This window comes from Phaethon aethereus (genome assembly GCF_964289735.1).
Source record: "Phaethon aethereus genome assembly, chromosome: 2".
In the NCBI taxonomy this organism is placed as follows: domain Eukaryota; kingdom Metazoa; phylum Chordata; class Aves; order Phaethontiformes; family Phaethontidae; genus Phaethon; species Phaethon aethereus.
This window is the reverse complement of record NC_138582.1, coordinates 31,108,582-31,130,327: the sequence shown is the minus strand read 5'-3', so window position 1 is coordinate 31,130,327 and position 21,746 is coordinate 31,108,582. Positions and strand designations below refer to the sequence as shown.

General features: G+C 36.3%; 1 protein-coding gene across 1 annotated transcript; it reads left to right on the top strand.

The window, feature by feature from the left end:
• Positions 1-146: 146 nt before the first annotated feature.
• LRRCC1 (leucine rich repeat and coiled-coil centrosomal protein 1) lies at positions 147-19,820 on the top strand (the record flags this gene model as incomplete). The annotated part of the gene is made up of 19 exons (XM_082014643.1): positions 147-427; positions 607-812; positions 1,163-1,228; positions 2,027-2,194; positions 3,772-3,941; positions 4,041-4,250; positions 5,026-5,228; positions 5,992-6,175; positions 6,505-6,653; positions 7,573-7,777; positions 10,543-10,682; positions 11,989-12,190; positions 13,224-13,409; positions 14,659-14,833; positions 15,556-15,719; positions 16,618-16,826; positions 17,019-17,156; positions 18,988-19,123; positions 19,716-19,820. Exons 1-19 carry the CDS (start codon positions 369-371, stop codon positions 19,818-19,820), a joined length of 3,075 nt encoding a protein of 1,024 aa, XP_081870769.1. The 5' UTR covers positions 147-368.
• Positions 19,821-21,746: the final 1,926 nt, after the last annotated feature.

Below are 21,746 nucleotides of genomic sequence, written 5' to 3'. Positions count from 1 at the left end.
GAGGAGAATTCAAAGCAGCCCAGCTTATAAACCCAGCTGGTTTTATTATTTACCGCTAGGCGCTCCCGGGCGGCTGGGAGGGCCCGGCCCCCCACGCAGCACGGTAGCTACCTCCATAGCCACCCCGCTCCGGGCAAGCTGCGGACTCGCCTGCTACACGGCGCATGCTCGCAGGTGTCCCATCTTCCCTTCTGCGCGTGCGCCGTGCCCGCCGCGGGCCGAGGGAGGAAGGTGGGTAGGGAGGCGTTGCTTTGCGGGGGGGGTTGTCGTGAGGGTTTTGCGTCTTAGCCGTAAAGCACGGAGCGCGGCTGTTGGGAGGCGAGGGAAGTTTGAAGTGGTGTGGCAGTTTGTGCAGACGGCCCAGCGATATGGCGGGGAACCGCGCCATCCCCGGCGAGCTCAGCCTTATGGATAAGGGCGTTAAGAGGTGAGGAACTTGTCGCAGGGGCAGCTGCCCTACTGCAGCCGGCGCGGGGAGCTGAGCCCTTGGGGTGAGGGGAGGCCGCGGCCTTGGCGGGGCGCTGGGGCGGGGGAGAGGGGTTGAGCTGGGTAGAGCGGCCCGAGAATGAAGCTGTACGGCTGATGGCAGGTGCCTTTTCCTCGCAGTTTGCTGGAGATCTCCCTGAGCTCGGACCTGCACACGCTCAACATGCACTGTAACTGCATCGCCAGAATCGAAGGTCTCAGCCACCTCCGGAATCTGCAGCATTTAGATCTGTCATCAAACCAAATCCGCCGGATCGAGGGGCTAAGTTCCCTGACTAATCTGCGCACCCTAAGCTTATCCTGTAACCTGATAACGAAAGTGGAGGGTCTGCTGTATTTATTTCTATCCATTTAACAGCTCATGAAGCTTTTCTATGAACTGTGTTAAAGCTTGCTTCTGAACAGTGTGCATACAATTAAGGTTATATGAAGTTAGTATGAGCTACTAATCATATTATTATGTAAATTTTAAAAGGACTATATAGTCTCTGTAAGCTTTATCATAGCAAAATGCCTTCATTTAGAAGGAGAAACTGATTTTTATATTATTATTATAGTTTATTGCCATAATTTGTAGTTATGATTTTTAAAGGCTTACTTTGCAGCTTTTTATTTGATGAAAGCAGAACATTCTTCTGAAAATCTTACTGTTTCTTTTTTTTCTCATTTTGTTTAGGACTGGAAAAACTCTTTAATTTAACTATGCTGAATTTGTCATATAATCGCATACATGATCTCTCTGGTAAGTGAACGTGGCACGTGCAGTGCAATAAAAAGCATTTGCCTCACTTTAATTTTGAAAAACTTGACCAAGTATATTTTTACAAGTTTCTAGTAAGTTTTCTAGCCAATTGACTGCGGAAGGTGGCAATAGCTGCTACTCTTAGCTTTCAGGTTTCTAATATCAAGGGTTGTTCTGAACTGGAATTTATTCTCCTGTGTTTGGCAAGGCCAAGCTTGTTCAGAAAGCAGTCCAATAAACATTTCAAACTTATTTCCGAAGTGAAAAATGTGATAGTCTTGGAAGACATTTCCAAAAGAGTCATTTGTTTTCTTTTTATAGGACAAAAATGCAACTTTGTGTATGATGTGGAAGTTCTCTTCCAAATCTATTCATTGAAATAGTCAGTTGTTGCTTCTAACTAAGATTTGAAACTACAGAATAAAGGAAGTTTGTAATAGAAAATTTAAAAGATCATTGGTAACAATTTTGGTAATGATCTAGTTATAAAAAGGAACTTCAAGCCAATTGTTTATTTTTACATGTTTCTTGACAGTTAGAAACAAATCTGTTTCTTTAAAGTTAGCTCTCATAACTAGCTTAAGTGTGTGGTAGTGTACCATAGTTAAATGATACATGTAGACAAGAACATGGAGCAAAAGTTGATACTTTAAAACTTTAAAAGCTAAATGTTACATCAATTCCAGTTATGATGTATTATTTATTGAATATTTTTCAACAAGATGCCATTTGTTCTAAACCCTGTAGTCTAGGATTGTAGCAAAAATCATTGTTTTGTGTTTTTTCTCAAATTTTCAGGATTTCAGTGCCTTCATGGAACCAGTCATAAGATTAGCCATATTGACCTTCACAGCAACTGTGTAAACAATATTAATCACTTACTTCAGTGCATAAAGGGGCTGCGCTGTTTGATGAATCTGACACTGGAAAAAAATGGAAAAGCCAATCCAGTTTGTCACACAGCAGGTATGGATCTCATGTTAGGTAGGTACTTTGTACTCATTAGGTCAGTGATTTACCTTAAGCTGTGAGCCAGGTTCTGAAGATTGCAAATTCATTCATAAACTGGCCAGCCTGCAGAAATCTAAGTTCTGTCAAAATTAATTTGTTTTCTGTAAATTTTTTTTTCCTTGGGCATATTCTCAAAATTGTAACTTCTTGTATGCTTTGATAAGGCTCAACTTTTCACATATTATTTTAGGTTGAGGCGGGAGATAGACAAAGAGTCATGGGAAGAGAAACTATTGCAGAAATAGGAGGAAAGGAGTATTATAAGGTGGACGGGTGGGTGAGTGGAGAATTTGAAGAATCTACATAGAGATATTGACCTATATAGAAAGAGGGCAGGCATGGGAGGAAGATGGTCTTCTACTGACAAAGACCACAGGAGGTAGATCAGTAGTACGCACTATTAGCCTTTCCTCCTTTCACGCAGCTTCAGTAAGCTGTCACAGACTCCAAGATGCTCTGCAGTAATTAGCATTTTCATCAAAATAGTAGGCAGGAGTTTCACTAGGCAGCATGGAGACAAGTTGGTGGAATGTGTGTGGGTACATCACTTTGAGTCGTGTTGCCTAGAGCTGGTTTGGGAGTGCATTTTCACGCAGCTCAAATGTTACACCCTGTGTTTAAACAAATCAAACTGTAGCATCCTGTTTTGCTGCAGATTTTGTTTGTTTTCTATCTTCCTGTAGGAGATTTTCCCCTCATACACAAACGAAGAAGTGGAGGATTGATACTTTTGGGACACCTCAAAGATAATCTCATTACAAAGAGAGAAGAGTAGAAATTACAGTAATACAAAATAACAACCATATCATTAGCATGTAACTGATAAAGGTGTAATATGTGTACAGTTCTTAGAAAGAAACCTCAGAGATAATTGAGGGAAGCCAAATAAGGTCTGAGGCAATATTTTCAAAAGCACCCATGAACAAGTTTTACAGATGTGTTCAGGCACCATGGCAGAGGTAACAGGACTATTAAAGTTATCTGGATAACTTAGAATATTCCACTAGTTTGCTTCTGTAAGTGTTTACATACCTCTTTATTCTACCTCTTTGGTGGCACTTACTTTTGAAACTGCAATGTTCAGAAGCACAAATTCTATTAAAGAAATTTAACTTCAGTGCCTTACAGTTTCATAACACCTTATTTCATTCACTGAAAAAGGATGAAGTCATCTAAGCCCTTCCTGAACTTGCCTCTTCATTACGTTTTTTTATCCTTGCACTTGATACAACTATTTTGGTGCAGTAAGTAGGCTGATACTAAAAGGTTGTCTGTGCAATTGAGGTGTGCTGATAGTGGCAGGGGAATCCCTGTGTAGACTAGGACTAGGCAGGCAGCTTGCCAATTTGTTTTGTAATGTTGTGTGTTGAAAGCCTTGTGGGTGGGAAAAGCTGAGTCACTTGTAGGTAACTTGCTACTTTTTTTCTTCTATTAAAAATGCAGTGAATAATTTAATATCGTAGGGTACCTAAAATAAACAAGACATCTCCTTTGGAGATTAGTTTCAATTTAAATATAGTCTTTTTCTCAAGGTTATAGAGAAACTGTTCTTCAGATGTTGCCCCAGCTAACAGCTCTAGATGGAAGAAAAATTTCTGGTGAACCAGTGGACCCAGCAGAAGAAAACCGTTCAGATTTGCAGTGTTTAGAAGATATTTTGGGCTCTTTGGTTTCATCTGGGTGCCCCTCATCCACAGAACAGGTGCCATAGTTTGTGTCCCCTGATTTTTAAGATTGATGCATTATATTTTTATACTGCAGGCAACATTAATGTTACAAGGGTTGTCTTTCCTTTCAATAGACCTATGTTACCTTACCAGTGGTGACACCGCATATCGACCAGGCATTAGCTCATTTTCGTCAGCGTACGAGAATACCAGTACAAAGTGCCATCAGCTCCTCTACAGAGCCTGTCTCATCTTCAGAACCAGAGAAGGCCGAACTTGATAAAATATACAGTGAGATAAGGATTAAAAAAATAGAAGATCAAATTTCCCAGATACTGCAAAAGGTGAATGTTTTTTTTCTGTGATTGCATAGAAATTTTTGTTTGTAAAATGAAGTGTAACTTTTGATATTGCAAAAGTTTGCTGGGACAGACTGGAGCATTTCTGCTGGTATGTATGTGCTGACTTTGTGCTAATGTGCTCTTAACAATTTTGAGAAAATGTGAATAAAATAAACCCAAGTCTTTAAAACTGAAGATTGCACTTTGAATCACAAAAACTTTCATACTGAATAAAAACTATAGGGCATGGGATTAGGAGAGCTATCTGATCATATTATATTAGAAAATAGTTTTCTGGTTTTCACCCTGAAGCCATCAATACAGTAACTGAACCAGAATAAAATACGAAATGCAGCAGAATATCTGGATTACAGAGTTGGTGAAAATTAATTTTAAGTTGGTCTGATATTTTTGTCAGGTATGTTTTTGTAACAGTTTGAGGCATACCTTGCATGTTTGCAAGGCTTTTTTTGGTTTTAAGTGCTGTATTTGTTTTACACTTTGCACCAAGCTTCTGTGACTAAGGATTTTGCCAAACTTCAGGTATTTCAAAAAGATACAACTGTATGTTCTCAAGCATGCTGTTCTGTTGGGTTTATTTTATCTTTAAAACAATGAAATGTTTTAGCAAGGAGGGAAGGGGTTGTTTGGAAGCAATTATTAACTTTTCTGTCAAAATAATTTTGTGTGACCTTTAAAAATAGCACCTGAATAAGTGTTAGAATTTAGCCAATTGGAAATTGTAAAACATATAGAAAAAACTTCAATCTGTTCTTAGGTATCTGATACCTCAAGAAAGGAAACGCCTCCAAATGTTCTCAAAGCTAAGAGAGACACTGATCCAACTTCTGAGAGCGAAAATGATAGTGGGAAAGAGAACATCAGAAAGGTTGTGAAAAGAAGCAAGATCCCTACGTACCGTAGAACTACTTTATCTACTAGGTGTCACGTGAATCATCTTAAGAACAAAATAACTGACAGGTATCTCAATGTTTGCCATATAAAGCCAAAATGAATTAAGCTGAATATTGTCAGAATGCACGTAGTTTGACTTGAAACATTTTGCTGAAAGTGGTAAGTTGGGTAAATTAGCTCTGTTAATAATGCTCTAAACGTTATTAGCTACTGAGGCTTCACTCAGTCATTTCCCTATATGAACATTTTTTTTTCTTTAGGTGAAAAGGAAATTGAACTGAAGATTCCAAAACACACACAGAATTCTATTTTCAAGTTTGTTTTAAATTGTGATGACGGAAGAATTCTCCACAGACAAAAGAATTGAGTCATTAAAAAATAAAAGATTCCTGGTGCCAGAACGATGGCCAAGAATATAACTGCCCATATTTTGTGATGAAATTGAGGATGCCATAGTAATTTGTTTGATTTATGTAGTAAATATCAAGTGATGAATAGAAGATGATGTAAGTTAGAATATATTAGTTTAGTCAGCCACTACAGCTCAACAGCTACTCTGCTTCTCTAAAATTGTTTCATATCTATGTGATCATAAGATGTTTTTTAGATAGCACCTACTAGTAGTACTTCTTTTTTTTACAGCTGAAGACTTTATTTAGCTGTTTGTTTTATGATTCGTTTGCAAATTATTTTCTATGTGGCTTTGAACTCTGTACAATTCAGCTTCTACACAGAACTGTGAAATTTTGTCCTGTAAAAATGTCTGAATCCCTGTTACTGTTTAAACTCTGCATATTCATAAATATACCTTGATGTCCTGCTATTATAGGGAAGAGAAGAGCTCCTCAAAGTGTCCACACTCCAGTCAGAGAGACTCTCATCTCAATTCATCATCGGATACTCGAGACTTGGAAGTAGTGGGAAGAAAAGCTGAAATATTAACTGGAAGACAAAGCAATACAGAAAAAGTAGAAGAAATTAATTCAAGTGCCACAGAGGAATCAACATACCGAGTATGTTTTGCATCATTTCAAGTTAAATATGAATGTGTCTTCACCTGGAACCAAGCATATGTCTCCCGGTGAAACTTTAAAATCGGAGGTGACAAAAAATAATTGTGTGTAGATAGTTTCAAAAAATAGTGGAGTTCTTGTAGTGTCAGCTGGAAGAGAATTTATTTTATTTCACTTTTACGGGTTTTTTTGGCCTGGTCGCTTGCAGTCTCCTCTGTCATCTGTGAATTCCAGAAGGACAAAAGAATCTACAGTTACGAATATTGTTTGTCATTTTGGGCTAAATCTGAATGTTTTAGTAAGTTGATGCTTACCACATTCTTGCTAAGGTGCTGATTCAAGAACTGGATCAGGAGAAAGAAAGGAGGTGGAAAGCAGAGCAAGCAGAGAAGAAATTAATAGAGCATGTCAAAGAGCTACAGAAACACGCAAAAGAAGAAAAAAATATTCAGAGTATGGCTGTGTACACTACAGACAGGTAGGGGAACCGAGTGCTGTAGTAGAAGAGTTTGGTTTGTTTTTTCCTAATTCAAGGCAATTCAATTTATAGGCTTAAGAAACGATAACATCTTTAAACAATATACATGGAAAACAATGCATCAAGAAGTAGTGCTAGAATTTACTTTGGTATTATCTAATGAAATTCCTTTCTGCAGCTCTTTTCCTGTTCTTGTCTCAGAGCATTATCAGTATGTCACTTACCTCCATTTCTAGCTGTTACTTTCCAAGCAGTCTGTATCATAGTTGTACTTTCTCTTTTCGGATGAAGCTGTAGTAGCTGTCTCATATTATACTTTCAGCTTCCAACTCCCAATGTCCCTTTCCACCTATACATACCTTTTTCTTAACTGCATTGTATTTATCAGCGGTGCATTTTCTTTGTGTAAGGAAGAAACAAGCCAAATGCTTCCTGAGTTACCATCCATGACTGACTGTGATTATTCCCCCTTTTTTCTTCTTGTTTTAGATTCACTTCGCACATTTGTTTGTTACCACCTTGTATAAGAGGTTTATTGAGATAGATCTTATATCAGAAATTATTAGAGTATTTAAAGATATTTCAAAGTTTTCTAAAGAAAATTCTTAAATTACAAATTGATACTATATGTTCAACTTCTATATAAAGCCAAATGATACTGGAATGTCATTTACTTGAAGACCTAGCTATGAGGTTGTCTCCAGCTTAGTTTCTTTTAAAATGAAGCTCCATATAGTAATGTTACACGTGACTTCAGTAATATTTAAACAGTTTTACCTGACAGTGCTGAGTTTTACTATTTACAGCAAAGAACCAGATATGGTGCTACAACACTTACTAATGTCTCTTTCTCAAGGTACTTGGCATCAAACTAAACACTAAAATGTTTGTAATACAACTTTATTGCATTTATTCTCAGGTTAAAGGAATTGATATTGAAAGAGAGAGATGTTAAAACAAGACTGCAAGCAGATGTCCAGCAGCTGAAAGGTGAAACTGAAAGACTTACTAATGAGTTAAATCAGGCAAGAAATAAAGAAGCTGAACATCAGAAGGCCATGCAAGCTTTAGAAGAAACACTATCCAAGATGGAGACGCAGCGATTGCAGCAACGAACAATAGAGGTGAATATTTTTCATGAGTAAATAGTACAGTGGCAACAGGACGGCTACTACAGACCTAGATATTAAGAAACACTAGATTTTACAAGCTTTAAGTCTTGAGTTTTCCACAATAAAAGCTAGGGCTCTTTTTTCTACATTGTAGTAGTTAATAACAAGTACTCATTTTAATTGTCAATTAATGTATTTTATAAATAGAAGTATGTCATGTGATACGGCCTTAAGAGAGACGAGGAGAACCTCCTTTCCTCTCGCTAAAGGAGAACAAGTCCCATGTACTTAACATGGAGAGTTGATATTTTCTGAAAATACACAGTAACAAAGACAAGGGTTTTTTAAAACGTTGCTGAAATCATTGAAGATCTTGCTAGCAGGATGGAAATCTGGTGGTTCTGTTTGTTTTGCTGATCTAAAGAATTAGATGCTTTTAACTGCAACCAGAACAAAACAGTAATTGCTGAGAACTAATTCTGGCTGGTTTAGGGTTTGTTTGTTTGTTTGCTTGGGACTTCTTGGTTTTGTTTTTACGGCTGGAGAAGATAATGATGCTTTTGTTGTCAGAGGCACTTTTTTCCATATACAAATACATAAGATCAAGATGCTGGACCAGATACTGCCACTGTTTCTGGCTGAATAATTAATTGGTGAATTTTCAGTGGCCAAATGCTGCATCCTCCAATATCTACTCATCTTGTTTAATTGTATTCCTATATCAACCTATTTCTGTGTCACTGGAAGCATCCGCTTACAGACATTGAATCCTTTATTTTTCCTTTAATAAGCTTGTAGAAATAAGTCATCCCGTTTGACAGAAGTGGCATCATTTTTATTAACTGCAAAACTTTATTAAGGGAAGGTCTTTGTTTCTGTCTTTGATAATTATGTTTCAAAGAATAATCACGATACTCTAGAAACTAAATTGTCTTTTTGAACATTCAGACTTAATATACATTTGAACTATTTTGTCAACTCTAACATTCTAGACTATTTTATAGAGCTTTCTCATAGTGCACATTGGCAGTTAGCTTGAGTGGTAAATTACAGTTACTCTAGGTAGTCACTGTTTAAGGATTTTGGTCAACATTACTAGATTGCTTCTTTAAGGGATGGAAAATAAGTAAGTTACTATGCATCTAAATGTGTACCCTGTTTTCTGGCAGTCTTTAAATTTGTATGTGTTCTCACTTGAAATTTTTGTTAAGTGATTTAATTTAGGAGATAATTTCTTCACTTCATCCACAGAACAACAGCAATACAGGGGGTTGTGTCTAAGTGTTACTCATGGAGAGGCTTAACATGTAGAACATGAGAACTTGGATTCATACTCAAGCCTCACAACAATTGTACAACTGAAGTTACTGTATGAACTTTACCTCTGGAATTCATAACATGCAGCAGCACTTATATATCTTAAGGGACATTGCAGGAGATGATAAACATTGTTTCTAGTGTTTTATTTGTCAGTGCAGGACATTCCATACAGCTTTTTTTAAATTTTTTATTTTTCATTTTAATTGTTCAAAAATCAAGTTGAGGAGACAGTTGTGATGGAATTCTGAAAGAAAACAGATGTAGAATTTTTTTTTAAGTGGTCTTTTTTGTTTTGTCAGGGTTGGGGTGGTTTTTGTTTTCTTGTGAGAGTTAGAAAGTAAACTGGGTTGTTCATGTTGCATTCTAGTTCTGCCATTAGGTAACTGACACTTGGAATAATCTTGAATAGTCCATTAACCATTCACAGATTTGATACTCTAGAAAGCAAAGGGATTAGAATGGTATAAGTACAGAATGTGGAGACGATTTGCTTCGCTTAGGAGGACACATTGACAAGATAGTTTAGTTACTGCTCACTGCTTGAGCACAAAAGGATTGAGATGAATGTTAGAAGCAATGATTAGGAGTAAGAATATCTCCATTAACATCACCTCTGCTGTTGCTGTTGTATGTTCTAACTTGCAGCCTTCTGAAGTGTCTTGATTCTGAATTGCCATTTCATGAGTAATTAAAACCTTTTTAATAACTTTTTTCATTTTTTTTCCTACTTGTTGAGTCAGAAGAGACAGGTTTTTATGTAAAAGGCTTAAGATTGTAAAATAGAATTATTCATAAAAGCTTGCACCAAATGGAAAAAGTGAAGTATGCCACCTGCTGTTTATATTGATTCTCCATTTTTTGCAAAATCATTAGAAAGCAGCTCTGTTAAGCAACTTTAAGGTGTAAAATTCAGAAAGATAGAGATTTTTGTAACTGGAGCGTTAAAAAAAAAATTGAATACCTCTAAAAATGTTTTGCGTGAAACTGATACAAGCGTTACAATATGAGAGCTTGAAATGAAGGAAATCATTCTGCCAATACACTTGTTCCACTTCTGCAGGACACTTTCAAGTTCTTTATAAATTAAGTAAAAGTCCTTGATTCTTCATAAAGGTTGCTTTTTTTTGTGTTGTAGTAAGTTAGACTAAGACTTAATTTTAAACCTGTTGTCTTAAAACTTCTGCAAGTGTAACACAATATATTAAGTAAAAAAAAACCCCACAAAACAAAAAAACCCACCTTCCTTCCTTTGTCTTGGGCTAGGTGACATAATAAAATTCCATAAAATTTTTGTGAAAAGTACTGAGAGTTGTGGAGCGTGCTGTAAATATAATGGCCCAGGCAGACATGTATAAAACTTTAATAAAGCACCTGTTCCTCTGTATTCTAGTATAAGACATGAAAAATGGATTACAGCTTTAAGAAAATCTTGTTCCTCTCTTATGATTTTTACACAGATGAAACAGGTGCAAGAAGCAGAGCTTAAAGCATCAGCAAATGAACGAGAAGTACAGCTACTTCGAATATCCTTTCGACAACAGAAGGAGAAGGTAAAACAACTACATGAACTTCTTATAGTAAGAGAGCAAGAGCAAAGGTATGCAGTCTTCTATTTTCTTTTAACAAAGAAATGAGGTGCTAGTGTTGCAAACGTGTTAAAATGCGTTCTGCAAAGTGTGGGTGTGGTTTTGTTTTTTAATGGCAGAGATGGTATTTGTGGAAATGTAGATGTCTTCCCACACATTTTCTTGCTCATTTAAGACTATCTTCATATCTTGTAGGTTCCTGAGTCGTAAGTGCACACAGGCAACTATGTTCTTCTGGCCTTTCGTTTGATAGGTTCTTGTCTTATTACATGGCTGAACTTTTTATTTTAAATATTTGATCTTTAATCCAGGAAATAATAATCTAAAAATAAAATCATATTTGAATTATTATCTGAAGATCTGCATATACTACAATAACACGGGTTAAAAAAAAAGTCAGCTTCTACGGTATCTTGCTTTAGGGTGGGTGGTTGGGTAGATTGCCCGGCTGTTTTCCTCTTTCCGCTCAAAATTTCCTTGTTTTGCAGAATACTTGAACGTAAGTTCTATATTGTTTAGCTAATACAATCCAATATGTGTACAAACTAAAGCAACAAGTGGTATGTGGTATACTAGTATGTGAAGGAGGTTATTAATAGAATAAGCAGGTTATACTTGCTAAATTTTGCAAGGATAAATGTATTCAGATACCAAGATAACTGCAGGTTTAGATGGGAAGAATCTGATAGCTGTGTTTTGAGAACTTCCAATTATTATCTCATAAATCTCCAAAAGTTGTAATGTGAAGGACAGGGGATCTGTTTTGTGTTTGTGCTTTAAAGTAGATGAACAGAATAGTCTTCAAGTACAGGGTCTGTTGCTTCATGATTCTCCTATAGGGATGTTTCCAAACAGGAAGGAGGCTTATCCTGGAACCCTGTAGGTCCCTGTTGCTGCTGCTTTTCAGGTTTTGGGTCTGAGTGAGAAGCAACAGCTGTTGGGTGAGGGTGAAGAGAATGACTGGTTTTCCCTGATTCCAGTGTCTCTTCCAGGTCTTTGTTAACAGCAAAGCAAACAAATGCTAACTAACAGCAAAAGAACAACTGAATAATTGAAATTCAAACAAAATTTAAATTAAACAAAAGTTTTAATTTAAAAGTAAGGTTATTCCTTTGGTTGTTTTAATAGTAGTCAACATACTTTTCCTCATCCCAGGGCCATTGTCATAGAAGACTGAAATCTGTCTGCGAAACTAAGGAATTTATCCCACTTATTATGTAATTTATTATCCTTTTTAAGAAATATTAAGGAAATTAATTTAAACAGCATTGTGACATACTGGAGTTCTTGTCTCAAGTTTGTATTTGGTAACTTCAGGAAAGAACTTGAAACCCGAGTTGCTTTAAATGGACCCGAATTTCAAGATGCTTTGTCAAAAGAAGTAGCTAAAGAGGAGCAGAGGCATGAACAGCGTGTTAAAGAATTTCAGGAGAAAATTAATATGTTAAACCAGAAGTACAAAGATTTAGAAGATGAATTTCGTTTAGCCTTAACTATTGAAGCAAAAAGGTTTAAAGAGGTAAGACCAAGACAACTAGGTGGAGTTGTAGTTCTCTTAAATGTATTGAGTTGGGGGGGGTGATGGGGGAGTGTTTTGGTTTGGAGGTTTTTTTTCTTTTGGTCCTTAAGGTCTTTGTTACAAGAATTCATCTAAAAGTACTGGTAGTAAGTGTTGAAATATCAATGGTTAGAACATAGACACCAAATGCGGTCAGCACTCCAAAGAAGAGACAAACCTGCATTTTTGTTCCTAAGTAAAAGTTAATCAAAAGAAAGTAGAAAAACTTCTATCTGGTGGTATTAATTTCTTCTTTTAAAAGATGTTGACTGTCTATTAGAATATGTTCAATTATTGTAAAAACTGTCACGGTGTTTTGATAAGGTTATGGTTACATATAGAGTATTTGATAATGAAAGTTCCCTATTGTTTAACTTTTCAAAATTCAATTTTGTGAATGCATTTTGAAATTCAAATGCAAAACCTGCGTACTAAATTCCGTAGATAACTTATAAAATAATGTGAACACGATGCAAATAATTTAAGTGAAATAAAATTTTAAATGCTTCATCTTCACTTAAACTTGGTTTTCTTCATTTTAAATTGGTTGGATACATGGGAGAAGAGGGGAAAGAAAAGAAAACAGACTTAATTTTAAGTTCTTTCCAGGCTTTAATGTTAATCTTAGTAATGAGATTAAATTAAGGCATTGTTTTCATTTCTCAAGGTATGTTTTTTCTGCTCTGTGTCCCATCTACCCGTGAATTATTTTTTTCCAGTTTGTTTGGGTTTTTGTTTTGGTTTTGGGGGTTTTTTGGGGTTTTTTTTGTTTTTTTTTTTACAAATTTGTAGCTGAGCAGAACCAAGTGGGTTTTTTTAGTTGAAGTATCACCAACAAACTGGTAGAAAACCAGTTTCAGATATTCACTAATTTCACATACTGTTCACGAACTTCTATTTCTTCCTTTATTTGAAATTCAGTTTTCATTTGTGTATGTATACACACTTTTTCCAAATGTTAGCATTTTCAAAGTTGTATCTTACAAAACTTTAGGTAAAAGAAGGTTTTGAAAATGTTGCTGCTGATCTAGTTGAACATAAACGAGCCCTCTTTGAGTTTGAGCAAAAGGAAAAAGACATGGCAAGTCTGATCCAAGACCTGACAAGTATAGTGAAAGAACAGAAAGCAAAGATTGCAGAATTAACAAAATCAAATGAAGAAGCTACAGCAAACCTAAAGGTACTTGTTTCAAAACATTTCAACTACTTATATGATTTTTTGGGCAATATTTTATCTATAAAAGTAACAGTTCCATATAAGGTAGATGGACTGAAAGATGCGTTTTTCCTGTTACACTAAAACTTAATACTCTACATCAGCCTTTATTCTTACATCTTGCACTTCTATTTCTCACAAACACTGCTCCCCATATAGCAAAATCTAGACTCGTTTATGTCGTCAGAAGTGCACTCCTCACCATGTGAGTGCTAGCAGTTTCTATATAATCAAGTGGTCAATCTAAACTGAGATTTAAAAAACCTACATTAATAGCCCTGACCCTTTATAAACTCAGGTAATGGAATATGGTTCTGCAGTGGTCACTGTATGTGAAGTAAAAATTAAATTGGACAAATAATCAAGTGTTGTTATTAGCAGCTTAATATCTCTGAGAGTTTCATAAAATTGGCAGTATTAGTCATTATCTACTAATTGTCTAATTTTTATCTCAAATACTGTGGGCACAGTTGCTTTATCTTACACTACTGATCATCATATGGCAACATATTACAGTACTACGTAGCTCATAATTCTTTAAAATCTTAGAAACATAACTTTTAAACTGTCATGTGATCCAGTCCATGTATATATCCAGTCTACCTTTTATGTTAAAACTTCTGTGCGGTACAACCCCTGCACATGCCTGTTTCTAATCTTCTCCCTACATGTTGCAGTTGGCGTGTCCAAACATTTGTGTTGCTATACAGGACAGGATTCTGCCAGTCAGTGATGCTGCTAAAAACAAAATTTAAAAATAGCTGTACTAAATAGCTGTAATCTGTAAAACAAAAAGTAGCCTGCATAACTGCAGATAAATCTTTGTCATGGGAAGTGGAAATTTGTCCCAGCAGAAGTCTGTTTTCTTTTGATTTGTTTTTTAATACCTTGACTTTTTGTTTCTTTTTTTTTTTGACTTGTGCATTTATAATTCTAAACAGGTTTTTATAACAGGATTGATAATTTAAGGTGGCTACTTAGAAATCAGCTTTACAGTTTTCTGGGATTGAACTATGTCTATTTAAAGCAAACATTTGTGTTTCATTACTGGGAAGAGATGCAGATAGAACCCTGTATACGAGCAGAATATGTCTCTGTTAACTTAATTCGCTGTATATAAGTATTACTTTCCTAGCTGCTTAGTATTGATTTGAAATTTTGCATACGTGTTCTAAAGGATGTTATTATCTTCTTCCAATGTTCATTCATATAGTGTCGAACTGGAGAACTTGAAACTGTGATTGAGGAGGACAAACAGAAGACTGTTCAGGTTGAACTTCTGAAAAAGGAAAATGCAAAACTTATTTCTCAGCTGACAGCCCAGGAATCTGTCATTGATGGGTTAAAAATGGAAAGAAAAATATGGGGGCAGGAGTTGGCACAACAAGGTAAAATAGTATTTTTTTTTTTTCCTTTGCAGAAAAAATGGTGGTGGTCAATGTCATACCTTTAAAATAAACACTCCAATATAGTCATAATCATGACAGGGTCTCTGGATGCCTTGTTGATCTTACCCAGTTGTAAAGATGATGTGCAAAAAATAGATCTTCTGTAGTATGCAGGCCATTATATGAACTGTAACAGCCGTTGTGGGAGTTAGTTGCGAAGACAGTTTTTCTGTTTCCCCAAAATGTCAAAAAATACTATGATGTTATACAAAGACAACAAGGATTTGTAAATAGCGTTATGTAATGCTACTTGTCTATCAGATAAGTCTAATGTGAAAATTTCAGTATATATATTAAAAAAAAAAAAAAAAGGTGTTAAATACTGGGTGAAAAAAATCTTGGGCTTTTTTAATTTTTCCCTGATTCATGTGACTCTGCACCATCTTGTGGGCTCTTTGAAGATTGGCTGGGTCTGTAAGAATTACTGTTGACTTCTATCAGAGAAGTTTTCAAAGGATAAAATACAGACCTTCAGTTCTACATTTTTTCTTAAGTGTTACCTACCTACAAGTTAAAGCCCTACAGTGTCTCCAGTGGGTGAAATGATCATGTTTGGTTTTTAAGGTGGTTCTTACCTTCGCCTCCCCCACATCCCCAACTTTATACATCTTGAAGTCATCTGTAAAATGAGTACTGTAGTGTGAATATCCTGTTTTATCTAGGAGCTCATCTTGCTCAAGATCGGGGAAAATTGGAGGCAAAAATTGAAGTTTTAACCAATGAGATTGAGATGTTAAAAAAGCAAAAGGAACAGGACAGTGATACTATAAAAATTAAAAACAAAATAGTGGACGATCAGACAGAAACAATTAGGAGATTAAAAGAAGTAAGTGCTATGTCTGACAATTTGTGTGCTTAGCTAAAATTAAGACTTGCAGTGAAAGTTACTAGAAATGCTGTAATGAAAGCTGGCTCTGCTCTCCTAGTTTACCAACTCAGAAAGCACAATCAGGCTGTCAGTGGCAACTGATTTCACTGAGAGCAGAAGAGGGCCTTGTATTAACTTGATGTACAGAGACTACTTTGAATTTCTTATTGAACCATATTTATGTAAAGACTTTCTTCTCTTTGCCTTGCTTCAAGTTATTCTTGAAAATGATTTTGAAAGAGGATAGCATAATTCTTCCTGTGTGTTTAAACAAAAAGAAAAAAACATTTTAAAAGTTTTCTTCGGGTTTATTTTACAACGTAAATAATTTTTCTCTTTGTTCTTGTAAATGAATATTTTAACAGCAGAGCCTACTATGTTTTGTTCTATTAATTCCATTCATCTTATTTAGAGACTTAAGGCTTTAGCTTATTAATTAAAACAAAGTTTTATAGCATGTTGTGTCAATCAAGGTTAGATGCCTTACTTATAAAAATTCTAGCTATGTAACAGAATGTGAGCTCGGTGATTTGTGTATGTAGAATAAGTTGTTGTATTAGAGTTCTAAATAACTTTTTTCTTAATTTGCTTTCAGTTTCAGATTTCAATTTCAAATTTTCATCAAGTTTTGATTTTTTTTTTTTTTTTTTTAATTCTAACTTCTTTCAGATTATTTAACTGGCTATCACTTTACTAAGTATTTTTTATATTATAATACTACGCTTAGAAGAGTAAACTGTCACATGTCCATCTCTGCTTTATTCCAGCATAGACTAACCGGGCACTCTTAAAGGGTTTTAACAATAAAGTTAAAATGAAGGGAGTTCATATGTTCTAAAAGGTTTATCTTCTAAAGGGCTTACAAGAAAAAGAGAAACAAATCAAAAAACAGCATGAAGAAAATCTGGAAGCTCAGAAGTTTTTTCAGGTGCAGTTGGATGAAAAAGCTGCTGAATTTGAAGAGCTAATGGAAAAATTAGAAAGGCAAAATGAAAGAAAAGAGGAATTAAAGCAACTGCTAGAAGAAAAAGAAGTAGAACTTGATGACATTAAGAATGCACACAGGTAGTACATACAAGTGGCAATAATTCTTTGGGATCATCATATTATGCAACACTGCTGTGAAGTTATTCTGTGTTCAGAGAGTACTTCCTTGCTATTGAAACCCACAGAAATGTGGAAAAATGGAAAACTTCTTTTCCGCTCTCCTAAGAATTGGTATCTGCATTCATTGTAAATATGTGCATTTTATTTTAGTGCACTGAAAAAGAAGTGGCAAGGTAAAGGAGAGCTGTTAAGCCAGCTGGAGGTGCAGGTTAAACAAATGAAGGAGAGCTTTGATATCAAAGAGAAGAAGCTGATTGAAGAGAGAAATAAAAGTCTTCAAACTCAGAGGTGAACACCTTAATAGCTTATTTTGTGACTGGTCAGTTAGTGTAGAGTTGCACTGTTAGCAAATATATAAAAATGTTTGCTTATATGGTGAAAGAATGTGTAATACCTTTTTAAGTACTTGGTGAACCCAGTTGCTGCAAAAAATGCTGTGTGTGCATAGAAGTAATTCTTCCTATACAGGTGACTTCCTTCATGGAACTAGCATTCAGTTACAGCATTCGTCCTTTAAACTTCTTAGCTGTGTTCCGATTTTCTTTGAAAATAATTGGAGCCTACACTCATTCCACCCTAGGATGCCCATTCCGCCACACTGCTTTTGGTTTACCTCTGTGAGGAAACTCCGTGTCACGCTTACGTGATAGGGACTCTTAATACAGTCATCACAGATGCTGGCTGGAGTCATGCAGTGAAGATGCTCGTGCATGTGAGGCACAGTCTCACAGTCTGTAGCAGGGTTTCTTTGAGCATGAGCCTATCAGCCTTCTAGCTGCTGACCAGGATGCATGGGACAAATCGGTTGTCAAGCCAAGCAACTGTGGCTGGCATTTGGGCTTGGAAAGAGGCCACAGTGCTTCACAGATGTCTGAGCAGAATGATGAAAACATCTTGCAGGCTGTTTGAGGACAGATCCTCAATACTTACCAAAACAATGCTAATAAGTACTTCAGTCTGTGACAAACAGACTGTTTATAAGTTACCTGTCATCCTCTTCCCATACCAGTAGCAACAGGTTTTTAATTTCTTTTATTATTTCTCTTGTACTGTCAATTTTTTTGAGCAGTTAATAGTAAATATGAGATGATACAGAAACAAATACTCATAACACACAAAATAGTCAGGGGCTTAGATAATGCTCAGATATATGAGCTTAGATTGTTAGTGTGATTTCTACTTTATTCTTTGGCCCTTTTCTCTTATTTTAATTCCTTCCTCCCAACTATTCTTAAGAAAAGATTAGCTACTTAATAAGACTGCATATTTATCTAGCAGTGATAACCACACTTACTGAAGGAATAGGCTAGTATGACTAAGGTTTTTTGCTTTACATTTTTAAATTAAACACTTTGATTAATTACACTCACTATTATTTTAAGGAAGGTCATCTGATTAATAAATGAAAGAAAATACCTTGATGGTATTATACAGGTACAAGGTACAACAACAACAAAAACCAAAAAAACCAAACAACAACAAACAAAAAACCCACAAACAAATAAAAAAACCAACCACCTTAAATAGTCAATAGTACTAGGTTTTAGAATTGTTGGAAGATCAGTAATGAAACTGATTTTCTGGTTTTTTTCTGTTTTGTTTCAGAATTTTGGTGTAAATTAATTGTATAGTGGAATAATTTGCCTTGCTTTCTGTTGCTACGTATTTTAGAATTATCCCCTAAAAGCAGAATTTGCTTGGAGTCACAGAAATGCTTCGCTACTGTGAAGCAGACACACTTCTATTTCTGTGAGACACAGGCTTACAGGCTGTTTACAGGATTGCATAATTCAGTCATTGACTTCTCAGGAACAAAAGCATAATAAGTAGATGTTGGAAAACAGGTGGAGTTCTTATCCATGTTGACAGTAGCAAGTCTGAATCTTCATATTCTTTGCTAGTGATTAAATGCTTCTTCTGAGAGGAATGCCAGAAGCCCTAAACACAGCGCATAAAACTAGAACACGTACTTGAGAAAACAGATGTCTTCTGATGCTAGATATTGAAATAATTGTCTTCTTGCCTATGTTTTTTAAACCTTATCAAAGGCAGAATTGGGCAAAGCAAAATACTTCAGTTGTTTGCATGACTGGGAATTTTTTTTTTAATCATTTTTTAGGATTGCTGTGGAAAAGCTTCATGAAATGGATGTTGCTTTTAGAAAACAACTTGAGTCAATGTTGGCAGCTCATCAGGAAGAACTATTGCAGCTGGCAAATGAAAAGGAAAAACAAATTGAAGCAGCAAATGAAAAAGTAATTTTAATACTAAATTATATGTTTACTGTATGTGCATTTTTATTGTACAGCTGGTACAACAGTGGTGCTTGGAAGTCACCCATTTATATCTACCTGGCTAACCTCTGGATGGAAACAGCCCTGGTCTAGTCTAACTCAATCTTTGCACAGCAAGAAAATCTCTAGAACTGCACCATCATGAGGTTCTGTATTCAAGGAAAGTTGCATGCTATGTAGCTGTTAGGAGTCATATACCTAAACACTTCCTAATCTAGACATGCAAGAATAACGATGATTATGCCAGATAATCCATTTAATGCACCTGTGCCAGTGTTAACAGTTACTGTTCCTGTCATGTACTGCGTCCTGGTGCTTCTTCTGCATAGTAGGCATTTTGGTTTTGATACGTTGTCTCCTAGCAAATTAATACTTTCTTTTTAAAGCAAAATTCTGCTACTGCATTCAGTGTCAACAGTCGAGCATTGCTTATTTAAACATAAGCGTATAGCTCTTGCACCGCTTATCAGTGTTAAAAATTGCCAAGATTATATGGGTTTAGGGATATTAAGGAAAAGCAAGAATTCTTTTTGATCTCCATGTGCTCTTCCAGGTTTACTGTGTTGAAGAAGAAATGCGGCAGCTTCTGCAGGAAACGGCAAACAATAAAAAAGCCATGGAAAATAAAAATAAGAAGACTTACACATGCACTGAATGATATTCAACAAGATCTTTAAAGATTATTAATTATATATACTCTATAAATGTGTATCACACAAACTTCAGCAAATTCATACACTACAATGCACTTTTCCATGTTTTCTAGAGAATAAATTCTTTGTGATATATTTTGACGGTTCAGGAATCAGACATAAATATTTTTACATTATTTTAATAATAAATAGTTATTTCTAACCTTTGGTTATTTTTAACTGTTCTGCCAAACTGGGTCAAAACACATATAATAAATGAAAAGCATCATATGAAATCAGGCATTAGCATGTTTAGTAAGAGAAAAGAATGTTGGGCCTTTGCCTCTAAGACAAAAGCTTGAAGCTTTGTTTCACAGGGGTAAAGATTCTTGTAATGAGAGATCCAAGAATTTATCTGAAAATACATTTAATCTGCCACTGTTGATGAAGAATGCATGACTTCTACAACTTCGAGTGGCATTTTGGCAGTGTAGTTTGGTTCTCTACAGCAATAGCCTTCCTACAAGGCTTTTGAAAAATAGATAATAAACTAACAGCTTCTTAGGGACGCTAATCATAAGCCTTATGTTAATATGATTGTTGTACTTCTTTCATGATGGAGACTTTACCATCTCCACTGTACTCAGGCATTTATTTCATTTGCCTGTTCTCAGAAGATCCCAAGCTGTTACTGTACAACCCTGTACTCTGAAGTATTTAATGCTCCAGTAGTAAGTAGTAAAATCAGTTCTATGTTGGTACACCAGGTGGAGGTATTTCTTCCCCCTCCTTGCATCTTGCAGTAGCTAAAGCAGGGTCCTTTTTGTTCCAATGACAATAGAAGCCACTAAGCCAACTTTACCATCAGCTTGTTCAGAGCCCACACAGAAGCATGCTGCTGCGGTGTAAATGTACGTGCATTTTTGTACCCAGCAGCCCAATAAAAGGACTAATTTAGGTAAAAGGGCTTGGCCTTTGGCTAAAAGGGCAAGGCCCCTTAGAGCTTGTTACCAACTTGTTTTGAGCAGTTCCTGTGTGAACCAGAGCCTGATACCAGCTGCCTCTCATCATGAGGTGCAGCTTAAGCGTGAGATGTAGCAAAGGCTTTGAAAACACAGGCACAAGATGAAAGCAGAGGCCACAGCAGCAAAAGCAATTCACTGATGGTCAGTGTCTGGTCTTCAAAACACAACCTTGAGAGCTGGGAACCGATTGCTTTTGCTTTAAGGGAGTGGCAGCAAAGCAAAATAAAACAACTCAATAAGGCACCTGCACTGGCCTGGGAAAACAACACCCCCGCCCCACTTCACACAGTAACATTGTTCAAGGGTGAAGGTGGAGACCTGGGAATTGGCTAGAGATTGCACAGCTTTATAAAAGGGTGAGATCCCGAACATGTGTGAGGGGGAGAAAGCAGATACCAGCTTCAGCTCTGGCTCCCTGCATCCAGAGTTCCTGCACCTGGCCCCTGAGACTGCCAAGGACCGGAGCCATCAGCACTAACAAGGAGGCATCCTCCCCGGTACTGTATGCTCCCAGCTAAGGTGGGTATAGCTGTTCAGGACTGACTGCTTTGAATCTGTGCTAACAATTGATAATACATAAAAATTAATACATAGTGGTAATGGTTAGCAAGGTGTAAGAACCAACTCTTGGCACAATTGGGTTAATGAATGTCAGTCAAGTAAATTTTGCTGTGAAGTTTAAAATTAGCCTCATTTACTGGGATCCCAGTGACCTCTTGATTCCCTGATATAAAGATACTGATGTTATCTAAATGCAGAAGAAAACAACTTCTCATTCTTACCTTGTGCTCTACACACTCCTGCTTCTTCAGAAGCCATGTTGTTTGAGGAAATACTCACCTGGAAAGCTGTTCTATAGTGTTTAAATGGATATCACTGGTGCAGAAAGGTTGCACCACTTCAGAGTGCTTTTCAGTCATACTTATC